At 43.3% G+C, this 23,451-nt stretch overlaps 1 protein-coding gene across 1 annotated transcript in view; it reads left to right on the top strand.

Moving 5' to 3' along the window:
- Positions 1-22,976, top strand: part of shank1 (SH3 and multiple ankyrin repeat domains 1) — a 71,495-nt gene extending 48,519 nt beyond the window's left edge. The window contains 15 exon segments of the mRNA XM_048204067.1: positions 8,937-9,019; positions 9,626-9,750; positions 9,899-10,034; positions 10,119-10,199; positions 13,446-13,454; positions 13,687-13,713; positions 13,814-13,870; positions 15,192-15,304; positions 15,551-15,671; positions 16,324-19,909; positions 20,916-20,921; positions 21,052-21,556; positions 21,558-21,584; positions 21,586-21,956; positions 22,244-22,976. Of these exon segments, the coding sequence (XP_048060024.1) occupies positions 8,937-9,019; positions 9,626-9,750; positions 9,899-10,034; positions 10,119-10,199; positions 13,446-13,454; positions 13,687-13,713; positions 13,814-13,870; positions 15,192-15,304; positions 15,551-15,671; positions 16,324-19,909; positions 20,916-20,921; positions 21,052-21,556; positions 21,558-21,584; positions 21,586-21,956; positions 22,244-22,331 (5,335 nt within the window). The 3' untranslated portion in view covers positions 22,332-22,976.
- Positions 22,977-23,451: the final 475 nt, after the last annotated feature.

Below are 23,451 nucleotides of genomic sequence, written 5' to 3'. Positions count from 1 at the left end.
GGGTTCTATTGTCTTTTGATGTGTTGTGTTGCACCGCTCGCACCCGGTGTAGACAGCATCACTGATTATAATGGGTTCTATTGTCTTTTGATGTGTTGTGTCGCGCCGCTCGCATCTGGTGTAGACAGTATCACTGATTATAATGGGTTCTATTGTCTTTTGATGTGTTGTGTCGCGCCGCTCGCACCCGGTGTAGACAGCATCACTGATTATAATGGGTTCTATTGTCTTTTGATGTGTTGTGTCGCGCCGCTCGCATCTGGTGTAGACAGTATCACTGATTATAATGGGTTCTATTGTCTTTTGATGCGTTGTGTCGCGCCGCTCGCACCCGGTGTAGACAGCATCACTGATTATAATGGGTTCTATTGTCTTTTGATGTGTTGTGTTGCACCGCTCGCACCCGGTGTAGACAGCATCACTGATTATAATGGGTTCTATTGTCTTTTGACGCGTTGTGTCGCACCGCTCGCATCCGGTGTAGACAGCATCACTGATTATAATGGGTTCTATTGTCTTTTGACGCGTTGTGTCGCACCGCTCGCATCCGGTGTAGACAGCATCACTGATTATAATGGGTTCTATTGTCTTTTGACGCGTTGTGTCGCACCGCTCGCATCCGGTGTAGACAGCATCACTGATTATAATGGGTTCTATTGTCTTTTGACGCGTTGTGTCGCACCGCTCGCATCCGGTGTAGACAGCATCACTGATTATAATGGGTTCTATTGTCTTTTGATGTGTTGTGTCGCGCCGCTCGCATCCGGTGTAGACAGTATCATTGATTATAATGGGTTCTATTGTCTTTTGACGCGTTGTGTCGCACCGCTCGCACCCAGTGTAGACAGTATCATTGATTATAATGGGTTCTATTGTCTTTTGACGCGTTGTGTCGCGCCGCTCTTACCCGGTGTAGACAGTATCATTGATTATAATGGGTTCTATTGTCTTTTGACGCGTTGTGTCGCACCGCTCGCACCCAGTGTAGACAGTATCATTGATTATAATGGGTTCTATTGTCTTTTGACGCGTTGTGTCGCGCCGCTCGCATCCGGTGTAGACAGTATCATTGATTATAATGGGTTCTATTGTCTTTTGACGCGTTGTGTCGCGCCGCTCTTACCCGGTGTAGACAGTATCATTGATTATAATGGGTTCTATTGTCTTTTGACGCGTTGTGTCGCACCGCTCGCACCCAGTGTAGACAGTATCATTGATTATAATGGGTTCTATTGTCTTTTGACGCGTTGTGTCGCGCCGCTCGCATCCGGTGTAGACACGGTGTAACAATATACACTACCATTAAAAAGTTTGGGGTCAGTAAGATTTTTTTTAAAAGGAATTCATACTTTAATTCAGCAAGTATGCATTAAATTATTGATCAAAAGTGACAGCAAAAGATTTGTTACATTTATAATGTTACTAAACATGAATGTTACAAAAGATTCAAATAAGCCCCCCCCCCCCCCCCCCCCAAAAATATAGTGTTTTAACAAAGTAATCATGAATGTTTCTTGAGCAGCAAATCATCATATTAGAATTGATTTCTGATGGATAATGTGATACTGAAGACTGGAGTAATGAATGAATACTGAAAACGGAGCTTTGCCATTACATAAATACATTCTAAAATACCGTATATTCAACTAGAAAACTGTCAGTCATTATACAATAAATCTGACGATTGTGAATCAGGTGTGACCACAGGCAACGGCTTTGAAAAATCCACCAGTGTGTGGAAATAAAAAACAAATGTTCATTCAGAAGCTTGTGATATTGATGATGTAATAAGCGGATGGTGGTTCAGAGCTGTAGTGCTCTACGGCTACCCGACAAGAGCACTAGAGAGTGCTCTATCTCTCTCTCGCTCGTTTCCTGTCTCCCTACCTCTCAAACGCTGCTGCCAGTTTTATGAATGGGAAAACAGTGACTAGTGGAGGCAGTGATAGAAACATCGCTCTGTTCAACTCACACGGGTGCTGAAGAAGAGAGGAAAAGGCAGATGTGTACATGAGGAGGACTAAAAGAGAGACAGATGTGTGTGTGTGTGTGTGACTGGTGAAACTGGTGCTTGGCATTTCAATTGCACCTTCTCAAAGGTTTGACCCTCCTATACTGCAGCAGGTGTGTGTATGCACGCATTAGGCATGTACTGTTTTTTCTACATCAGAAAGACTTAAGTGCATCTTTTTTTTCATCATCTCATGCCCTGAATGTTGTTTCGTTTTTCAGGTGCAATGATGAGTTAATTTACTGTAAAAACGCATCTCGAGGCACCTGCGTTTGATTCCAAGCTTTATTAAAATGCAAAAACGTGTCTTGTGTGAACGGCCCCTTAGCATCCTTTACATTCAATGCATGCATTAGCTAATCAGCAAACAAACTCAGTCACCTCAAGCCCCTCTCTCCCTCTGTCCCTTCATCAAATTACATCATTTCTGTCCTCTTTCATGCTAAACCATGTCTTCCAAGCACACATTCTCTCTCTCTATCCCTCTATCTCGCCCTCCCTCCCTCTCTTTCTCCTTGCCTCGCTCACTCTCCCTCCTCCTCTGTCGCAGTCACAGTGAACCATCGCTCTCTCTCTCTCTTTCTCGCTCTCTCTCTCCGTCTTAAGTATGAAAGGGTTGGGAGAGCTAGGCCCTCGTTCTCACTCTCTCCGTCTCTCTCTCCTCCTCTCCTCCCCTCGCGCGGCTCTCGCTCGCTGTTCTCTGGCTGGAAGAGGAGCAGCAGTAGGAGGAGGAGGTGGAGGAGGAGGAGGAGGGGGGGGAAATGGCGATGGGAGGATGCGGAGAGGAGGATCTCTCTCTCTCCCTCTCCCTCTCGTCGTCCTGGCCGTCTCTAGGCCCTATGAATCGCAGCGTCTGGTTCATTTACAGGTACTGGCTGTTTTCATGTTTTTCTCACGGCTGGGAGGGAGGGAGGTGGGCTAGAGAGAGCGCCGCATGTGTGCACGGAACGAGCCGGAGTGATGGAGTGGATCGACAGGCAGTGATGTGTTGCAATGCGCGCGTGTGCGCACGTTCGGACGTGTGCGTGTGTCTATGTGCGGAAGAGCGAGCGCTCGCTCGCGCATTAGCCAGCGTAACGCGTCTCCACTGCTGCATGCATGCGTGTGTGTGTGTGTGTGTGTGTGTGTGTGAATCGCAGCTTCTGTCTCTCTGTTAACGGCCGCAGAATACAATGTCTGCCTCCAGCTAGATACACCGTTGCTCTGATGGACAGAATGCTAAACCGGTGTGTGTTTCTGTGCACGCGAGTGCGCGTGTGTGTGTGTGGGATGGAGAGCGAATGTGCTGGGCTCTATTAGCTGCTGATTTAGAGGAGCTCCAGCTTCACTGGAAGGGATTGATGCTGTTGGGATTTCTATCGTGTGTGTGTGATTTGCATGTGTACATTCGAGGAATTAAGAATGATTGTTCACGAGGGGACGTTTGCGCTGGTTTCTCGTAACCCCTGCTGCGTTTCATTGTGGAGTGTGTTCAGTTTGATGTGGTGCTGATCTTGTACAGTGTCCGTTTGGCTTTTATTAGACCTGTCTTGGGTTAAAACTCTCAAAGTTCAACAAAGAGAACTGTTCTTCTTCATGTGGATGCCTGCAATGTGGTTTGCAAGTGTTGTTTTGTCACCATGAAGACGTCTTAATAGTTGTACATTGAGATTGTGTAGGCTTCACCATATGTTCAGCGGTTACGGATGCCGCTACTGTATAAACTGTGTCTGTATCACTTCATAGGTCGAAACTTAATGCCTGAAGAGGAGAGAGAATGGCGAGATGTGTGTGGAAGAGAGGTTCAGCGGGTTGTGAGATGTCTGTAACTTTAAAAAGGGTGTGCCAACTTGAAGCGAGACCATCACTTTCTGCACATCAATTCATTCCTGGCTTGTTTTCGATCTGGGCAGGGATGAGTGGGTGATATGGAGAATGGCCACCATTGGCATCCCTCTGTGCAGGCGCGATGGAAGATATGTGAGGAGGAGTGCGGACGGACTGTTGGAGAGAAGAGAGGACTGAGATAGAAAGCAGGGTAGGAGGTGACACACAGAGGAGTTACTGAAAGAGTTCAAAGGGAGATATGAGCGACCCCCCGGCCCCGGGTTCGTGTTCTTTAAGAGGTTCACTGAAAGCTTTTACATTTGGCTTTTAGATGGAGACTGGAGTTCAGAAGCATTCAAGGAGAGAGAGATGAGAAAGAGAGAAAGAGAGAGAGAAATGAACAGATGGAGTGGGTTGAGGGCTGAGCCTGTGTACAGTGTGACTATCAGCATGTGGGTACAGTATGGTACAGTTGAAACTATCTCAGCAGCACCTGACTTGCACTGGACACACAAGCATTCACACAGACTTGCATTGAAAACAAACATGCAACACAGATTATCAGGCTACAAAGTGACACTTTTACTTTTTACTACAGTAATTCTATAATAGTACAGTAATTTACAGTAATTAGTTTTTTCTACATAGCCCTTACACTATATTTTACATTATGGTCTTTTACAAGACTAACAATTTACCACAAAAAGTATCATATTCATAATTTGCAATACACTTGTATTTTTGGTATACACCTGTATAAACTCAGCAAAAAAAAGGAAACATCCCTTCAGGATAATGTATTTTAAAGATCATTTTTTTATATAAACTTTACAGATATTTATTAGAAAGGGTTTAAACAATGTTTTTGTTCTATGCTTTTTGTTCTATGCTTGTTCTATGAACCATAAACAATTATTGCACATGCACCTGTGGAACAGTCCTTAAAGCTGCAGTCTGTAACTTTTTTTGGTTAAAAATGATCCAAAATCAATTTTTGAGCAAGTACATAACCAGCCAGTGTTCAAAACTATCTCATTATCTTAGCTCGATTCACAACAGTAAGCTTGTAATAATGTTTTATAATAAGAGCGACATGGTGGATTTCCGTGGGAAATTTGAGCATGCAGCAGTTCCTCTTGGCGTCATTACGTCACGTCCGTAAACAGAAAGAAGGAGTCCAGGCAAGTCAGTTTTATCACGTGAGGATGCAGCTGGTAGCGGGCATATTTATAGCCTTTTCTCACAGCAGCTGAAATAATTAAACTTATCATTTTGATGGCGGATTGTAATCCAGAAATATCCAAATGACAATCAGTGACAACTGGAGATTCACCCGTAGACAAAAAGCAAAAGACTTGGACTGTGGAGTGGCTACAGAAATTGAAATCTACAGGTAACGCTAATGTACACATAGTCATAGTAATGCTGATGTTGTTAACATTAACGATTTGAGAACAAAGTATAACAGTAATAATAATTTGCACGGTTTGGCATGATCCGAGCTAACCGATCGTTAGATTTAATCATCTTTGGCAGCGTGATTTATTGTAGACCTGATGCCTTTTTCCTCAGTTGGTCAGAACAAAAGTGGCAGAAATGTTACTTGCTTGCTTCAGATGATATTTTCCAATGAAAATTCTTATATTGGTCATACTTTCAAGACGTAGAGTCTGTGATTCTGAAGTACAGTATCCACACCGGTGCGGTGATTGACAGCAAGCATTAGATTCATCCGTGCTGACGAGCTGTGCCGAGGCACAACGCACGTACAGATAACTGTTCCGCATATGACTGCAATTGCAGGTTTCAAACAAGAGATGGCGACAAAGAGGAAAAATCATGGACTGCAGCTTTAAGACACTAACAGTTTACAGGCAGGAGACAATTAAGGTTACTGTCTCTGAAAAACACCAGGAGAAAGGTCCCTATTATTGCCATAGACCTGCTGCAGGATGCATGAGGACTGCAGATGTGGCCAGAGCAATAAACTGCAATGTCTGTAATGTAAGATGCCTAATTGCTACAGGGAGACAGGAAGGACAGCTGATCGTCCTTGCGGTGCCAAACCACGTGTGACAATGTGTTCGAGTTCAAGTGTCTTGGTGGAAGAGCTGAGTTATATCTCACAGTAAGAACTGGCAAATCTGCTGCAGTCTATGAAGATGAGATTCACTGAAGTACTTAAAGAAGCTGCTGCTACTTGTTCAGTTTGTCTCAGTTGTTGATTTTTTTTTTTTTTTTCATAAAATTTTCTTTCTTTCTTTATTTCTTTCTTTCTTTCTTTCTTTCTTTCTTTCTTTCTTTCTTTCTTTCTTTCTTTCTTTCTTTCTTTCTTTCTTATACACATAAACACACACCATTACATTTTGCACTTTTAGCCCTGCCTTTATTCTAGAACAGTTTTGTGACCAGAAGATGAGTTTTCAGCCACCCGTTTAGGCAGTGTAGAGGCTAGGGCCAGTGTCTTTTTTTTTTTTTTTTTTTTTAAATTACCAGCCATATTACAAACTAAGCAGTTTTAACAGAAGTTTGTGGGAAAAAAACACATGAAAAGACACTTCCTTTACTGTGTAAATAAAACCGGTGTTTGTGGGCTCAGTGTGTTACACCAAACTCATCATACTGTAATTTAACATAACATAATTTATTTGATTTGCTCATCTGTGTGGATTAATTTGCTAATTCTCTCTTTGCATGCAGGAATTTATTGCACTGTAAATGTAGAACTTTAAATTAAAGAATTAAAGTATTAAGAAGTACAATTCAGAAGCAGCATACCTGAAATCCCACACCACAATTCAGGCCTGAACTTCCATTATTTTCAATCCAGGGCAGCCAAGGGCATTCTAGGAGAGTGTGTTAAATACGCTCACATGTTCAGTGCACTAATATAGTGCCTGTACGTGATAATAAACGTGATGCACACCTGCAGCGAGTTTGGAGCTGTATAGCATGAAGGCAGCATCTCTGATGCCATTTATCAGAGCTGCAGCACATGATTCATGAAATCACTGGCCATATGACTCATGGACTGGCAGAGACACTGTTGGACAAACAACCACACTGACTCACTAACACAGTAACTGACTCATATAAACTCACTGAAACCTATACCATCTTAGTATCAGCAGCATAACTGACTACTGACTTCACACATTCACAGATATATCAGACCAGTGACTGAATGACAGTGAGATATATAATGACTGAAGGAAATGTGAATAATTTCAACTGCTCGTGAATCATTCTGGAACACTCAGAATCTTAATTCACTCCTTAAGAAGCATAAACACATTTTTTGTTTAGATTTTTAAATGCCCTGTCATCACTGGCCCCACTACCAAATACCATAAAAAAAAAAAATATATATATATATATATATATATATATATATATATATATATATAGTATGTATTTTATGATATAGATCTCACAATTCTGTGGATTCTGTCAAACATTTACTTCTTTGCAAACCGACAAAGATGCATTGAGTTGCATTGCTAAACCTATTACTATTCAGAGCAATCGGTCCTTTGCCTAAATATAGACGTGATCTCAGACAAAACAACCAGTGTTTTGCTGTGACCAGTTATGTACTTGGCCCAACATACTCTGGTTTGCTTTTGAAAACATTATGTTTGGGCGTGTTGCTGAGATCCCTTCGAGGTGAACATTGGCATGACTAATTCTGTTCAATATGGCTGCCAAGTGTGTGTACTGTATCACTCACTGTGCATGTCTACATATTAGTCTGGCTAGTTCCTATATCTAGTTCTGGCCGTTGCTTAGGCAACCGCCAACATCTCGCTTGCAGTGCCCATTGCACACACAAACATCACATAGAAGATCTGCAGTCTTTTTCCCAACTACACAACAGCAAGATTGTGTTATTGCGGTGGGTGGACTTCTGCCCCATCCACTGCTGTGTGACGTTTGAGCTACATTCAAGATTGGCACGATGTTGTGAAGGTTTGTGCAATGGATGAACTTCAGACAGCCTTCAAATCAAGCCTCGGTGACTGGTTTCCCGCCAAATTGTTCTTGTAATGCTGTTTAGAGAAGGAGAATCGCCATGTGCGGTCTGACCTGCTGTTGTGTTTTGCATCGACTTGGTGTGTCCCCCTAGTCCCTCTCCTCTGGTCCTCAGGCAATGAGAGGATACTGTTGGTTAAGTCTCCTGAACACAGAGCTAAAGGATGGGGATATTGTGTTCTGAACTGCAATGCACTTGTTGACGCAAGAGCACGGATGCCAGAGTATTGTAAACAAAGCTGTGGAGTCAGTCAGTGGGGCTCTGCTCTGAATGGAAACCACTAGTGAGAGAACTATCTGTAGCACTATATTTTACAGTCCTGTTTCGCATGAACATACTATGTACTTATTGTAGTAATGACACTAACTAGGTACTAACCCTGAACCTACAGTTTCTAAGTATATATATTTTAAAATATAATTTATTCCTGTGATGCAAAGCTGAATTTTCAGCATCATTACTCCAGTCTTCAGTGTCACATGATCCTTCTGATATCATTATAATATGCTAATTTAATGTCCAAGAATCATTTCTTAGCGTTTTCAATGTTGAAGACAGTTGCTGCTTAATATTTTTATGGAAACTGTGATACATTTTTATTTTTCCAGGATTCTTTGAGGAATAGAAAGTTTGAAAGAACAATCTTTTGTAACATTGTAAAAGTAAATGCAACTTTAGCAAAATTAAATGCATCCTCTCTGAATACAAGATTTTTACAAAATCTTACTAAACTTTTGAATAGTAGTGTATATTATATTATATGCCTATATAGATATATTTCTAAGTATGTATTTTTCCACATCTGTGTCACCACTGTTGAAAAGCACATTAGCATTGAAAAAAAGTGACACTTCTCCTTTAAAGAGTCAGTACAGGCTGTCCTGTAATGTATGCGTTCATACACTGTACTCCGCTTTTCTCTGGCCTCTGACCCTCCCCCCCGCCACCTCCTTCATGGCTTGTTCAGGAATTAAGTGTTTTCCTGACGCAGTGGAGATATTTACCATCTCTTTTCTTCTCTTTTATCTGCCTCTTCTGCTGCAATCTCTCTATCCTTTCTTTCCTTCTTTTCTTGCTTTCTTTTAGTGACTACATAATCAAGGAGAAGACAGTCCTCCTGCAGAAAAAAGACAATGAGGGTTTTGGCTTTGTCCTGAGAGGAGCCAAGGGTAAGAGTGGGTTGCCAATTTAGTTGGGGTTTTGTGGGGTTCCTTAAAGCTTGAACCCTCCAGAGAAAGTCAAAATCAGGTTGGGGGATTTAAAAATATACAAATTATTTTTGCATATAAATATGTTTAATCATTTTATTAACTACAAAATTAGATCACAATTTTGTCATTGTGCCCTAAATATTCTCTCATTAACAGGGTCATCACAATTTATCACTAAAAAAAAACCTTTTGTTTTTATTTAAACCACCTTTAATATTATTCAAGTTTGGGGTGGCAAAACACAGTTAGGTTGCGTGACATTAACCACAACTGACTGTGCCCCAAAAATTACTGAAAAAAGTTGACCCCCTGAAAATCATTGAATAATTCACATACTGCATAGGAGGGCACATGCACTCTTGTTCTTTCTCTTTCTCGCTTACACACACACAGAGACAGTTATACTGTTCGATTCCAAAACTGGTATTAGAAAATTTGACACAAATCATATTTCATCATTGTTTATCATTTTCCTTTCTCATAATGATCCATGTATTGTAAACCTAAATTAAACATTTTGGATATGCACGCTAGACTGATTATATAAATGTCCTCTCTTTGTAGCTCAGACCCCTATAGAAGAGTTTACTCCCACCCCAGCCTTTCCAGCACTGCAGTACCTTGAGTCTGTCGACGAGGGAGGCGTGGCTTGGAGAGCTGGTCTGCGAATGGGAGACTTCCTTATCGAGGTGTCCGCAGAAGTGCATCATGGAACTTGTATTCTGTTCCTCCCTCTGTATCATTACATGAAGTCTCTCTAGAATTGTCCTCATTACTCAAGCTCTCTCTCTCTCTCTCTCTTTCTGTATCTCTCTATTGTTTCTTTCTCTTCTCTAGGTGAATGGTCAGAATGTGGTTAAGGTGGGACACAGGCAGGTGGTCAATATGATCAGGCAAGGTGGCAACAGTCTCATGGTCAAGGTTGTCATGGTTACCCGGAATCCTGATATGGAGGAAGGGGTCAGAAAGAAAAGTAAGAGATACAAATTCACACAGCAAAGACAACAGTGAAGCATTATAATGGTGATGATGATCATGACTCTCTCTTTCCTCACAGTCCCACAGCAGAGTAAAAGACTGAGCACACCGGCTATCGCTCTACGCTCCAAATCCATGACATCAGAATTGGAAGAGATGGGTAAGGCGTGTGAAATGTAAGGATAGAAAAATGAAGGGATTAAAAAGTGCTAGAGCAGTGTTTCCCAACCTTTTTTTGACCCCTAGAGCCAAACCACTAATGGTTTAATTTCAACTCATATTATACTGGATATCATTTAACATTATCAGTCAATCAAGTGACACAGTAGTCTAAATGCACATATACTACTGTTTAAATGTTTGGGGTCATTAAGATTCTTTCTATTAAAAAAAAGTGTCATGATCACCAAGGCTCCATTAATTTGATCAAAATACAATAAACACAGTAATATTGTGAAATATTATTACAATTTAAAATAACTTTTCTTTTCTTTTCTTTTTTTAATTTTTAAAATATTTTTAAAATGTAATGTATTCCTGTGATGGCAAAGCTGAATTTTCGGCAGTCTTCAGTGTCACATGATCCTTCAGAAATCATTCTGATATGATGATTTGATGCTCTAGAAACATTTATTATTATTGTCAATGTTGAAAACAGTTGTGCTGATTAGTAATGTTGTAGAAAGCATGATACAGCAAAATCTTTTTAAGCACTCCCTGCTTATGTAACCCCTGGGGTTTGCGTACTCTCGGTTGGGAATCACTGCACTAGAGGACAGAACCAGAGGGCTTAGAGAGAGATAGGACAGTGAAGAGAGAAATTCAAGAGAGGATGAAAGAGCCAAATGGAATAGTTTGAATGGTCAGAAGGGGCAGGGATGGAAGAAGAGAGAGTGAATCGAAAAGTAAACTATCACAGTGATACACTTAAAGGATGATGGAGGGAAGTGTATGAACAGGATGGCATAGAGATAGAGAGGAAAAGAAAGAGAGAGAGACAGCATTAAGAATGTTCTTTCACTGTTCTTTCAGAAGTTCCACACTGTCACTACCAGCACCCCCACTACAGGTAACCCCCCAAAAACTGTCCCCTCCCAACCTTTATATCCCCCTGCCTTCCACCTTATCCCTTAATCCTCCACCTGCAACCCCTGTTAGCTTTAACCCCAAACCTAAAACACCTCCTTGAGGTCATACACCTCTGGCTGTCAGAGAAAAACGTTCCTGAGCACTGCTCGTGTTGCTGTAGTAACGCAGCGGGCGCTGGGCAATGCTAGAGAGGTGCAGTATGTGCTGGCCCAAAGTGTCACCATCACTTACAGTCATTTAGTTTACCAATAGGGCTTCTATAACATCAGTGGAATCAGACTAATCATTTCAACGGTCCACCTTTAAATCGATGTATTATATACACCTTCCCCTATCAACTTTCAAAGCCTAAATCACCCTACCTTACCTTTGTAGTCCATTGAGGCATGTTTTACCCTTCTCCCTTCTCTTCAGCCCCAGCAATATTCTCAGAGCTCACAGCCCGCTTGTGGCACTGTGTCTACTGTAAGGTCCTCAACTCTTTCCTCAGTCCAGTTTTCATAATTCAGTAGTCAGGGTTAGTGTGAGGGTAATGCAATTCTGTAATAGTGAGTACTGATTAAAGTGCTCAATCAGAATGGCTGGCTTCAATGCAGTTTCTGGAAATCTGGATGTACAGGTTTTAATCAGTCCGTCAGGAAACATAGTAGTGTTTACAACAAACACTTCTAATCAAGAACTGATGTTGCCTAGTTGGTGGTATTGAATCTTTACAAGATATTCAGTGTTTTGTTCTAGGCACTTAGTAGCATGTAAACGAGATATCATTGTGCACAACTATATATTTAGTACAATATATCGGCTGTCATCAATATCGGTCCGATAAGTAAAATAGCCCAATATATATGCAAAACTGTTCAAAAGTTTGGTGTCAGTAAGATTTTTTTAAAGCAATGAATACTTTTATTCAGCAAGGATGTGTTATTCATCAAAACGTTATCAAAATGCATCAGACTTTATATTTCAAATAAATGCTGTTCACATTTTCAATTCATCAAAGAATTCTGAAAAAAAAAAAAAAATGTGCCACAGTTTCCACAAAAATATTAAGCAGCACAACTATTTTCAACCTTGATAATAATAAGAAATGTTTCTTAGGCACCAAATCATCATATTACAATGATTTCTGAAGGATCATGTGACACTGAAGACTGACCCCAAACTTTTGATTGGTAGTATAAGTCGATAAATTATAGGCAAATGATCATAGGATGCCACATTATTTATAGGTGGCCTACCTATTAATAAACAGAAATAAAATAACATATTTACTCAGATCTTGCAAGATTTTTTTTTTATCCATGCATGCAGGCATATTGTTTCTTTATTCTTCTTAATTCTGTTTATGAAAGCTATATTTTCCCATTTAGCTTTTATTAAAGAAAGTTGGCCATGGGTGTGTATAATTTCTTTATTTCCAGTGGTTAAAAGCTCTACATTTGTATACCTTATTTTGGCCAAAAATAAATGTAATTATCAGTAATTGTTATCTACCCAAATTTCCACATCTGTGCATCTCTAATATTGTTTTCCACAGTTTCATTTACTTGGACTGCTGTGCCAATATTTGAACGAATTACCACTTGTTGCATACTAGTTTATTATTGTGGTGTCACATGAAAATCAAAGTGTGGTTGGTGTGCAATGTAGATCCAGACGTTAATGTCAGAAGTCTGGAGTCTGATGTAGGTCATGTAATAGTAATGCACGTCTGCTGTTACATTTATCACTGTTCAAGTTAATACTCATTAAGATAACTTGATCAGAGTGGTTTTGATGGGTTACTGATGTATCTTCTCAGTGTACTGAGGTGTCTCAGGTGTTTAATATGTACAGGAATAATGTTACCTCATACCATGTGCCTAATCAGATGCAGCAATTTAATGTGAGTGAAGAGCCCTTACCTTTTTAGACGCACTCACCTCTCCACCTGGTGCAGTGTGCCACCTCACTGGCTGCCATGCTCTAAAGATAACCGAGATTGCGCTGGCATTGATGTCTCACTGCACAGGTACCTTATAAAAAAGGCAGTTAAATGAAAAAGATAGAAACATCTCTATGAAGACAAAAGGGCAGATGATTAGTCTTTACAGGCAAGCAGATCGACCCCTCCTCTAATTTCCCCGGAATCCCTCAGCTTTCTATGCACACAGAAACACTTAGACACACACATACACTCCCTACAAACTCACTTGTGGCTTTTTGAACCTTTCCTTCACACTTTTGTCGCACAGGTTGTTTTTAATGATTAAAGCCCTAACTAATCTGTCTTATAACCTCCCTGATCTTTTTTTCTGTCCTGGCATTCCATACACAGTGGACAGAGGTAAGAGGCACTTCAATTTCTCTTATTTTGCTAAGGTTGCATGTGTACAGGATTGGGAGTGCATTTTATGTGTATCCTGGGAAGGAGTTGAAATAAAATTGTAAAAAAGTGTTTAACCTCTTGTTACTTGTTAGTTGAAGGGAATATGATTGCAGCATTAACAGCTCATACAGTATTACTACAGGCTGATAGTTTTCCACCTCACATTGACTCTCTGTTTGCTTGATCACAGCCTCTGCCCCATGGAAAAAAAAATCAGGTAAAGCTCTTTGTTCCACTCTCTCTGTCTTGTATGAGACACTTGACCTAATGGGTCTGCAAATATTTCTTATGGGATGAAACCTGTCCCTCTGTTACAGAGTTCGAGTCTTCACAAGCTACAGAGAAGAAGAGGACAGTTTATCAGATGGCTTTGAGTAAGAGGGTCAATAGTTTATACATTATGTCATATGTCTAGTCATACATAAAGTTAAGAAATAAAGGGATTTTTCACAAAAAAAAATTGAATATTCAGTTATCATTTATTCACCCAAACCTGTATGACCGAGCACCAAAGGGAAGTTTAGCAGAATGTCTGAGCTGCTGTCTTACAATGAAAATGGATAGAGTCCAAGGCAAAAAAGCACTGTGAAGCATCATAACAATAGCCCAAGTCTTGTGAACTATATTCAACTCTTCTGAAGCCATATGATAGTTTTTTGTGGGCTATAGCAGGGGCACCTGCAGGATTTTATTTAAGGGTATGCACAGAAAGTGGGAGGTGGGGTTCAATTCAACTTTGTAAGGAGCATTTTTAATTTTCTTGAGAATATGAATTCCAGTACATTCATTCATTCATGTAACTACTGGCTAATGCACATCTAGAGACCCTTCAGACAAAACAATCAATGAACGCAACACCTGAGCAGAACGAAAATGTGTTTTTGACAGCATACATTTTAAATGTTTTAAAACACAAACACAACAAAACGTGGCACAGTGGTCAAAAAATATACATCTAGTGCATGTTTACATAGCAAAACAATTTAAAACAGCACAGGCGTACACCTTTTCCTTGTGAACGACCACTTATTAACCTGACTTAGCACTAGTTGAAGTTTCTCAAAGTTACCTCAGCCTTTTGTTTCAATTGATTGTAGGTATGAACATCCACTTCATCCATTGTTCTGTTTGTTCTCTGTGTTATTGCATATGCTGACTGAGAAACTGCTCCAAATGATTCAGTGAAGTGATACGAACGAATCTAACTGAATTGCGAATCGATTCAGACTGTTTAGCAAACCTGTTTGGCCAACTAGAACTGACACAAAAGAATGATTATTTCACTAATGCTTCATTGGCATTGTTGGTTCAGCCGACATAAATATGGGAAACACATTATGCACATGGTATGCACAGAGTGTACAGTCGCGTGCACCACTGCGTTATAGTATAGGCTGAAATTTAGTTTATAATTCATTGCCAAACTTGCTTGACAGCCGTGACCACAGTTTACTTTTGCTGTATGGAAAAGAGCAGCTTGGGTATTCTGCTACAAATAATTCCTTTTTTGTCCCATGGAAGGAAGAAAAAAGATTTCAAAAGATATATGGCTAATAAAGTAATTATTATTTATTTATTCATTTTTCATTTTTTTGAGTGAACAATTCCTTTAATTCAAACTAATTGAAGCTAAGAATAAATTGTTTCTAAATTAATTAATTCTTTCTTTTTTTTCTCTGTATTATTCTATGTCAGATAAACTGGATGAGATTTTAGCTGCAGCACAGCAGACCATCAGTACTAATGAAGCCCCAGGACCCCGGGTTCAGGGGGTAAAAAGAGAACGGGGCAGAGGCTTTTATAATGAGGTGTGTGTGTGTGTGTGTGTGTGTGTGTGAGAGAGAGAGAGAGAGAGAGAGAGAGAGAGAGGCCATTGTAGTAGTTAGTCATGAGTACCTTCACAAAGACCTTGATTATGAATGAGGTATATATGATGGTCAGAATATACTGAGCTATGTTTTTGCAGAATTCCTTTAGCAAATTTGCAAACTTTTAAAAATTGGTCCATAAGGTTCAATGAAAATCATCTACCTTCTCCCCATGTCTTCTGGCAGCCAAATTTCGACCAAACGGGAATGGGGATGACATCATCTGGGGCAGGGCTAGGCTACGATCGTGGTCAATTTGTGTCTGGCCATGGCCCCCCGCACGGTATGCTGCGACAGAAGTCCATCGGTGAGGCTGTCTGTTAGTCCATCTGTCTGTCTGCACACCTGTCTGTCTGTTTAACCATACTGCTATACGTCTATGGTATGTGCGTTTAGAGCACTCAAAAGAGTGCAACTGTGGGTTTGCTTTAATGCTTATCATCTGTAATGCTGTATTGCTCTAGAGTAGTGACTGTACATTTCAGTTTGTTGAAACAGTGTGTCATTTCTTGTGTCATCAGGTAGTCATTGTGTGTGTATAGCATTTATCCTTTTATAACATACTGCAACTAATACTGTATCTAAAGTCTGCACTGCCACAAAACAGCATTGCAAAAAAAATTAGAGCGGTGAATGGCTTGTACATGTTCATGCTGGGAGATCAGTTATGGTAATAAGCAGACAAGCTGACAGACAGACAGACATACTACAAGATGGTCTCATTTTTGTATCCCGTTTTGTTTGCCCTCTGCTCATTTTTAGGAAATGAAGCTATCTTTTCTTTTCCTTCTCTTATTCTTTCTGACTTCCAGCTGTCATATATTCTCCTTCTCTCTCAAGCATTCTCTATTTTTCTCTTTTTTGTTTTGGAACACATTATCATTTCTTTTCATTCTACCTTCATTACTTTCCTTGAAAATGTATTTAATCTCTCTCCTCTTTATTATCTTTTTCTGCAGGGGTTCCTGAGGAGGAGAAGCATCTCCTTCATCCTCCAGCCATGAAGTTTGCCCGCAGTCTTTCAGTACCTGGCCCAGATGACATACCTCCTCCCCCTACTACAGCTCCCCCTGAGCCCCCTTTCTCCTCAGCTCCACCTCTTGGCTTTAGGGGCAAGACATCCCAGCAACCATCTGTTTCTGTGTCCCAATCCACTTCCTCTTCTGCACATTATCAGCTCTACTCACAGTCAGTACATGTCACTCATGGACCCAGGGACAGGTCTCCTGGACCACCTACTGGGTCTGGAACCGGGGACATCCCTTATTCCCATGCTCAAGCCCACCCCTCTGTGCCAAGCAGGACTGCCTCCAGGAAGGTTATTGGGTACACAGGGGACCATGCAGGGGCTGGAGGAGCAGCAGGGGCCAAGGCTGCAGTGTTGAGAAGGGGCTACAGCAACGCAGTCCCACCCACCAGTGTCGCTACTGTGATTCCCCAGCAGCAGCAGACTACACAGAGCCAACCTTCCAGGATGGACCGCAGTACAGCTGGGACAGGAGCAGGGGCAGGTGGTGTACCGAAAGGTGGTGCCCGGAGAGGGAAGGGGCCCTTGGTGAAGCAGTCAAAAGTGGAGGATCTGCGTCAGGGCCAGGGCACACTGGAAGGGAAGGGGTCCGTGGAGAAGAGCTCCATTCCCATCCCAACCATCATTGTTAAAGCCCCCTCCACCAGCAGCAGTGGTCGCAGTAGCCAAGGCAGCAGTGTGGAGGCCGAACCACCTCCTCCAGGAGAGAGTGACAGTTCTAAACCCCAACCTGTTGTTCCCCCACCTGCACCCACTGTTCCACCGCCAGCCCCTCCATCTATACCTGCTCCTCCACCCCCATCACTGCCATCACTTCGTACTCAAGAGAGTTTGGACTTCACCAGCCAGTTTGGTGCTGCCATAGTAGGGGCAGCTCGCAGGGATCGAGAGCGATTCCATGAAGCACGACGAAAGAGTGCCTCCTTTTTTCTTTCTGCTGAGGAAGAGTTGGGTGGAGCAGGAGGAGCGGGAGGACGGACCCAGACTTCCCAACAGCAGCTGAGTTCCCAACCTTTACCACGTCTGCGACCATCAAAATCTATAGATGAAGGCATGTTCTCAGGTGACACTTTTATCCACCACACACGCAGTATGCCTCCTGCCTTTGGTCTGCCTGAGTACTCCTCACCTGCTCCTCCTGGGGATTACCAGCCTAAGTCTGTACCTGCTGACTTCTATGGGGCAGGAGGCCGACAACAGCAGCAGCAGCAGCAGCAGCAGCAAGCCTCCACGACAACTTTCATTCACCCATTAACAGGGAAAGTCCTTGACCCTTCATCCCCACTAGGCTTGGCATTGGCTGCACGGGAACGTGCCTTGAAGGATGATGGTCGCATACGTAGGGAGAGGACTACTGAACACCATTTTAGCCGTCAATTGTCCAGCATTGGGGCCTTTCCCTCATCCACTGCACAACCAACATCACACATCTCTTACTCGATGGCCTCTTCTTCCTCTGCAAACTCTTCTGCTGCTCAGGCTTCGAGCTCCTCCTCATACCTTGTTACCTCCTCATCACTAGCTGCCACCACCACATCCACTCGCCCTCCATCTCCCAGGATCCTGCGTGGAGCAGGGAGCAGTTGGGGTGAAGAAGCAGGGGTAGGAGAGCGTGCAGATAGGGAGGCTGCTGGCACCTCTGCTCCCAGAGAAGGCCTAAGGGTTCGTTTCTCTGAGGACAAAACTGTCCACACGCACCACTATCAGTCTCAGCACTATCAGCCCACCTACAAGGAGCGTGAAAGAGAGCGTCAGAGAGAGAGGTCACGAGAGAGAGAAAGAGAGAGGGAAAGAGAAATAGAAAAAACTCAGACCCAGTTACAGCAACAGTCTACACAGCCAACGACCCAGCAGCCTCGACGCCCCTCGTTCTTGAGGATGGAGAGTGAGGCTGGGGCATACATTCTTTCATTAACACCACCATCCCCTCCTGCAACAGCAGCCCCTACACGTCCTTCAGCAGGAGCCACAGGTCAAGGTGGAAGTGGCACAGGTCTGATGGTTCTTCCTCCCCCAGCTCCCTCAGTAGATGCAGATGATGAGTTTGTTTTTGCTGATCCTCTCCCTCCACCTCTGGAGTTTGCTAATAGTTTTGATCGTGGTTTGAGTTACTCTGCAATGATGTCTCACAATGTGACAGCCCGTCAGCAGCTTCATCCTCCACCACCACCTCCTCCACCACCTCCTCCCCCTCCAAAAGACTCCTTTATGACTGGGTTCCCACCTCACACACCCCTGCCTTCACCCCAGGCAGGAGATTCCACAACTTCCAGTCTTACTTCTTATGACAGTGAGGTTGCCAACCTAACCCAGTCAGCCCCGTCTCCCTCTTCATCTTCCCCCAACCCTCTACCGCCTCCCTCCCCCTCTACCTTGCAGCCCTCTGGGCCACCTCCACCTCCCTCTGTATCACCTCCGCCACCACCCACTTCCTACCATAGACCATTTGGCTTATCTCAGTCGCAACACTTATACAACAGTACACATTCTGCTGGGCGCTCCTCTTCTCCCACACCACCTCCTCTCTCTATTCCAGCTCCACTTGCTTACCGGGGGCCCCCAGTAGCAACATCCACCCCTGCAACTTCTGTCTCTCTCAGAGGCTCCTCAACTGTGACCGCAAGCTGTTCCACAACTGCTTCTACAACTGTCACCTCTTCTACTACTACTTCTGCTGCCGCTGTCACACCACACACACGCATGGCAACTGTCTCCACAGTAGCTACAGGGAGTAGCAGGCGGCCTAGCGCAGAGCATCATCCACCACCCTGTGCAGCTGCAGCCAAGAGCGGCGAGTCCCAGGAAACAGTGGTAGATTCTGGAATTGAGGAGCTGGACAGCCGAAGCAGCAGTGACCATCACTTAGACAACATTCTTGCACTTAGTGGTAGTGGGGTCAGAGAGAGGTTAGAGAGAGCAGGGATGGGTAGCATAGGAGGAGTTGGAGAGAGAGGTGGGTCGACAGAGGCTGACAGAACAAGTGGGGCAGATTTTTTGGAGTCTTACATGAGCTACCTTGATGGACAGACTTTTGAAATGCACAATGCCAAAGCCGCCAGCACTGCATCCACCTACCCAAAAACACAGAGGTACAGAGACGGCAGCCGGGCCGGAGATCTTCGGCGCCAAACCAGCACGGCACCCCCTGCCTTCCACCGTCGTAGGGAGGAGGAAGAGGAGGAGGATGAGGCAGAAGAGGGAGAGGAAGAAGATTTGAATGCCCGTGATGGCTATGGGATGAGGGAAGGGCCAGGGATTGCTCGCTCCTCTGTAATGTACTTTGACCGCCCCCGCACTCCAGAGATAAAACCTCTGTGGGGTGATGGGTCGGCCGGGACAGCGCAGTCCATGGGGGAGGGAGGGGGCCAGACTGTGGGGACATATGTGGAGGCACGTAAACTGCATCCTCCCGTGTCTGGTATGAAGGCAAGCATCATCAACGAACTAAGCACCAAATTACAGCAGAGAAGCAAAGGCACGGAGAACTGGGGGGCTCAGAGATCACTGAGCAGGCATAGGTATTTGTGTGTTATCAGTATAGGTATATGTGCATGACTATATGTTAAAGGGTTAGTTCACCCCAAAATAAAAATTCTGTCATTAATTACTCACCCTCATGTCATTCTAAACCTGTAAGATTTTCATTCGTCTTCAGAACACAAATGAAGATCTTTTTGATGAAATCTGAGAGATGTCTGTCCCTTCATTGACTGTGTTTGCAACTACCATTTTGACGCTTCAGAAAGTTCATAAAAAGGTTGGAAAACTAAACCAAATGAATCGAGCAGTTTAGTCCAAATTTTCTGAAGAGACTTAATTGCTTTTAATGATGAGCAGATTTAATTTAGGCTTTTACTCACATGTAAACATTAGTCAGCAAACATGAGCAGAATCTCAACCAAACCTGAATGACACACAAGAACAAACCTCTCCCGGAAGCTCAAATGTGCTGCATAACACATGAGAATGAACCTCACTGGTTAAGCAGCACGTTTGAGCTTCCGAAAGCGGTTGAACTTTGAAGCGTGAACTTTTTGAAGCATCAAAGTGGTCATTGCAAAGGCAGTCAATGGAGGAACAGACATCTCTCAGATTTCATCAAAAAGATTTTCATTTGTGTGTTCCAAAGATGAACGAAAGTCTTACGAGTTTGAACGACATGAAGGTAATTAATTACATGATTTTCATTTTGGGGTGAACTAACCCTTTAATGTCTGCATGGTGATCTTGAAAGGAGGCATGTAGCATGAGAATTTCTCAGCTGCATGAGCATTGTGTGATTTGGGATGTCATAAGTCATCAAAATCTGAGCCATTTAGTTAAAGGACTTAGAATTTAGAATAACCGTTAATTTGCAACAGTGCTCTAGAATAGTTTTGTAACCGCCATTTTTATTAACAGTCTCAAACACCAATGAACTCTGCGTGTGTACTGTGTAACTGTGTCTGTTTAAACTGTTCCTCTCTTTTTGTGATTTCTGCTTTTTATTGCACTGTCCATGTCCATCTGTCTGTCGCACATCAGACACAGGTAACTGCTGCACTATACCTCCTTGCTCTCTCTTGCTCTTTACTGTCAAACTCTTTTTTTCTTTCTCTCTCTTTTTGTCCTATCTTTTATTCTTTTGCCTTAATTTGTGTTGCGTTTTTTCTTATTTCAGGTTCTCAGAGGACTCCACAGGTGCACTGAGTCCTCCCTCTGTCCGCTCTAGCTCCCCATCTCCTGTTCATCTCTCTCAGCCCGCCTTGTCTCCCTCCCCCACCCCATCCTCCCAGCCTCTCTACCCAAACTGGGCTCGATCTCCTTCCCCTCAGCCCCCTGCTGCCTCATCCCAGCCTCCTCCCCGGTCCCACTCACCTGTTTCTCCCTCTTCATATTCGCCGTACCCCACTTCACCCAAACACAGGCCCGTTTACCGCACCAAAGCCCTGGAGTTTCAATTTATCCCCAGCCGAGAGTCTCGCAAGGCAGAGTCACATCATGCCCAGCGCAGACGAGCACCCAGCCCGTTAATTTCTCCGTCTGACCGCCCCAAGCTTGGCCCTCCCCGTCCCTCTTCTCTTCCTATTCTCCCCACCACACCCCTCTATAGCAGCCTGTATGACCTCCGTGGTTCTATTACTCCACCCTCACCTGCCAATCCCCTTGGAGATCCCTACTTCTCCCCCCTCTCCCCCTCTCTTTGCCCCATCAAGGTGCTCCCCCGCCTCCGAATTCCTCTCTGGTGGTCTCTCGCTCACTGTCCCCCACCCACTTCCTGTCAGGGACTTCATCCCCACCTCTCCACCCCATTCCTCCACCCACTTGCCTGAGTTACCCTCACCTCCCGCCCCCTTCACCCACCAAACCCTTCGCCTCCAAACCACTCCCATACTGGACCAAGTACGACGTTGCAGATTGGCTGGGCTACCTGAACCTGGGTGAGCACAGGGAGCGTTTCCTAGACAACGAGATTGATGGCACGCACCTGCCCTCTCTTACCAAGGACGACTACCTGGACCTGGGTGTGACCAGGGTTGGCCATCGCATGAACATAGAGAGGGCGCTCAGGAGAGTGATGGACAGGTGAGAGGAGAGAAAGAAGGGGAGGCAGAGAGACGCAAGGGAGGACAGCGATGAAGAGGGATTAGGGTGAGAAAGGGGTAGTGCATGAGCAAAAAAGCTAGTACAGATGAGGTCAAATGTTGATATGCTATTGATTGCTAACTTCTGGGAACATTTGGAGTGGGCTGCTGCATGAGGTCCTGGATGGCATGGGGAAAGAGTTGGAGAACAGAAAGAGGGGGATGCGGGAGAACACAACAAAATTTACTTCCTTATAAAGACTTTCCACCTTCCCCCCCTATCATCAGGCTGTCTTCTAGCACTTTCCCCATTTCCGCCCTCTCCCCTCGAGATGAACGGACAGACAGAAGGAGAGATGAGGCCAACCGGAGTTGAGAGAAAAGGAAAGATGAGGTGACAACTGCTGCCATCAGAGATTATTCCCTGAATGAAGAAAAATGCAGGAAGAGGTGACTTCGACATCAAACTGCCGGCTTGCAGATGAAGTGATACAGGAGAAAGCGAGAGAGTTGAAGGCCTGTCGAACTGTGAACGCCTGCGCTTACATGTGTGATTCAGTCAACAAAAACATGAACACCCACATACACATCCATACATATCAACATTTAAACAGAACACATAGTATGAGCTTGCAGGCACTCACAAGGTGATCAAAATGGAAATAACTGAATGAATCAAATTGGGGAATCTAACTCCATGAGGAAAACCAAGGTTACAACATGAGAAGGTAACACTACATATCTGAGCCAAATAATTTGAGGGAAACAATCAAAATGCTCTTTAGCTTTGTTGTTTTTCTGTAGTTCTTTAGGAAGAGATAGGGAGAAAGAGAGATATTGAAACCTCCTTTGCTGTCTTTTCTCTTTTTCTCAGATTTTGGGCCGAGTCTGTATCACTAACAAATATTTACTAACGGTCTCATTTTTAGAGCAGGTTCAATGGAGACCAATGCAGGGAGGGCAAGTACTGACAAACCTCCTGTCTGGCATGACTAGGGAAGCCCTTAAAATAGAGGTCAGTTTAACGGCAGGCACTTATTTGGTAAGACTGTGTTTATGCGTGGGTTCTTGTTTGTTTGTGTGTGTGCGCGTGTGTGTGTGTGTGTATGATAATGTGAAAGGTTATCACTAGAGGCATGACCGTGATTTGTTAAGTGTTTTTACCTCACCAATGGAGGGATTCTATTTTGCCGAAGCCAGATTGGGGCTTGTGCTTATCTTGTATTTCACTAGAACTTCTTTACCTTCTCATGTCTTATAATGAAATTATATATATATATATACACATATATATACACAGACTGGTCACTGTATTACAAACCCGTAGCAAAAATAAGTGCCCAGACCAACAGAACAGACACACAAGCATTCTACCACATACACACATGCAAACAGTACATTCTCACCCTACTGATAGCAACATATACAAACGTACGACAACACCTGTCGATGACGATACACTCATCTTTTATTTGTATAACATAATGGGACACAGT

The sequence above is a fragment of the Megalobrama amblycephala genome, linkage group LG1 (genome assembly GCF_018812025.1).
Source record: "Megalobrama amblycephala isolate DHTTF-2021 linkage group LG1, ASM1881202v1, whole genome shotgun sequence".
Lineage (NCBI taxonomy): Eukaryota > Metazoa > Chordata > Actinopteri > Cypriniformes > Xenocyprididae > Megalobrama > Megalobrama amblycephala.
Note: the sequence above shows the minus strand (reverse complement) of the source record. Positions and strands in the feature narration are given on the sequence as shown.